The 1,820-nt window shown below is 35.3% G+C and overlaps 1 protein-coding gene across 1 annotated transcript in view; it reads left to right on the plus strand.

Moving 5' to 3' along the window:
- The first annotated feature begins 288 nt into the window (after positions 1-288).
- Positions 289-1,820, plus strand: part of LOC140920718 (zinc finger BED domain-containing protein RICESLEEPER 2-like) — a 4,395-nt gene continuing 2,863 nt past the window's right edge. The window contains exons 1-3 of the mRNA XM_073369536.1: positions 289-301; positions 1,042-1,175; positions 1,548-1,605. Coding sequence (XP_073225637.1) covers positions 289-301; positions 1,042-1,175; positions 1,548-1,605 — 205 coding nt within the window. The remainder of the gene's footprint in view (positions 302-1,041; positions 1,176-1,547; positions 1,606-1,820) is intronic.

Raw genomic sequence — 1,820 nt, forward strand, 5'->3', positions numbered from 1 at the left:
GAATGGGCCCGCTTTATACTGCCCGTCCCGCAACGGGTGAAGTAAACTGGACCGGTTGGATCGGACCCAATGGGTCACACGGGTACAATTAAAGGGTTCAATAGGGTAGATTCGGGCGGGTTCGGGTTATGGATTTTGGACCGACGGTGACTGACCCGCCCGATAACAGTTTATAATAATTATTAGTAAGTGTTGGACTGGGTCTAGGGCTGGACAAAAGAATGGGCCCGCTTTATACCTCTCGGCCCGCAGCGGGTGAAGTAAACTGGGCCGGTTGGATCGAACCCAATGGGTCACACGGGTACAATTAAAGGGTTCAATAGGGTAGCTTCGGGCGGGTTCAGGTTATGGATTTTGGACCGGCGGTGACCGACCCGCCCGATAACAGTTTATAATAATTATTAGTAAGTGTTGGACTGGGTCTACTGAATCCAATTTAATTTGGCCCAATATTATAACTCAACCCTAACCCTAATTTTAATCAGTCTCACAATTCCACCCACAGCTCATTCTCTGTTCATCATCCTCTCACGAACCCTATTATTCACACCAGCAAACCCTAATTTCTTCAAGCCTCAACGGCGGCCAACGACGGTCAGTGGCGGCCACATCCACTCTAGGTTATCACTTTATCTCTTGTTTCTCAACTCTCTAACCTTTTTCGTTCCAAACTTTATAATCTCGTTTTTCAAAACTGTCTTTTTTGTTTTTGTTGTTTTAAATCTGTTAGTTTCGTCTTAGTTTCATTTTTTATTGTTAGTTTTGTGTTGATTTTTGATTGTTAGTTTCATGTTGATTGTTAAAAATGTTGATTGTTGTTTTAAATCTGTTAGTCTCGTGTTAAAAATAGCATTTTTCATCTTTGTTGTTTTAAACATATTCATCTTTTTCTAATTTATTTTGCATTGTGTTAGGGTTTTTATTTCTTTTTATTATAATTAGGGTTTTGATTTAACTATTGTTTCCCTTGGCAACGGTAGTTTGATAATTAGTTTGTGTAAACTTTTAATTGTTGAATTATGTGTTTTATGTCATTCATAGGGGACAAGCAACCATTACCATGGGAAATGCGTGTTAGAGTTGCATATCACGTTGCTCAGGCACTAGATTATTGTAGCATGAAAAACCGGAAAATATATCATGATCTGAATGCTTATAGGATTCTTTTTGATGAGGTATGATTATGAATCTTTCATTATGAACACATTCACTTGTATACTGTTACTATTCTTTCAGTGGTTGTCCCGATATAAGTGAATATATGTAGATGCCTTTTTATGATTAGGTATATCGATCTTGTATATTTTAATTTATTATGCAGTTTGTTGTTTGAACTTTATTCTTGAATGGTCTTCTTCTCTAGATCCATTATTGCCACAATAGTCTTCTTCTTCTGATTTTTTCCCAAAATACTTTCTAGAGTTTGATTTTTTAATTATTAGATATGAATCACCCCTTTTTGATATTCTGGTTGTGGTAAATTATTAGATATGAATATTCTGGAAAAAAAAAACATACTTGATGTTCTTGGCTTGTGCCTGGAAAAGATGGATCAACGAGCCAATAACAGTAGCAAGCAAGGGGTGATTATAGAGCAAGAACACTGTAAGTTTGGGCTTCTATTTTTTTCATTTTCTGTTTGATGCTTATATTGTTTATATTTCATGTTTATAAGTTTTTCAAATGTATACTATATTTTTATGCCTATAAATGAATGTTATATATTTAACTTGTATATTTCTTTTTAAGATGTGTTTAATTAATATGTGCTTAAAGTTTCTGGTTCTTTTTATGAGTTTAATTAACATGTTAAAAATGTG

This window comes from Cicer arietinum, chromosome 6 (genome assembly GCF_000331145.2).
Source record: "Cicer arietinum cultivar CDC Frontier isolate Library 1 chromosome 6, Cicar.CDCFrontier_v2.0, whole genome shotgun sequence".
NCBI lineage: Eukaryota > Viridiplantae > Streptophyta > Magnoliopsida > Fabales > Fabaceae > Cicer > Cicer arietinum.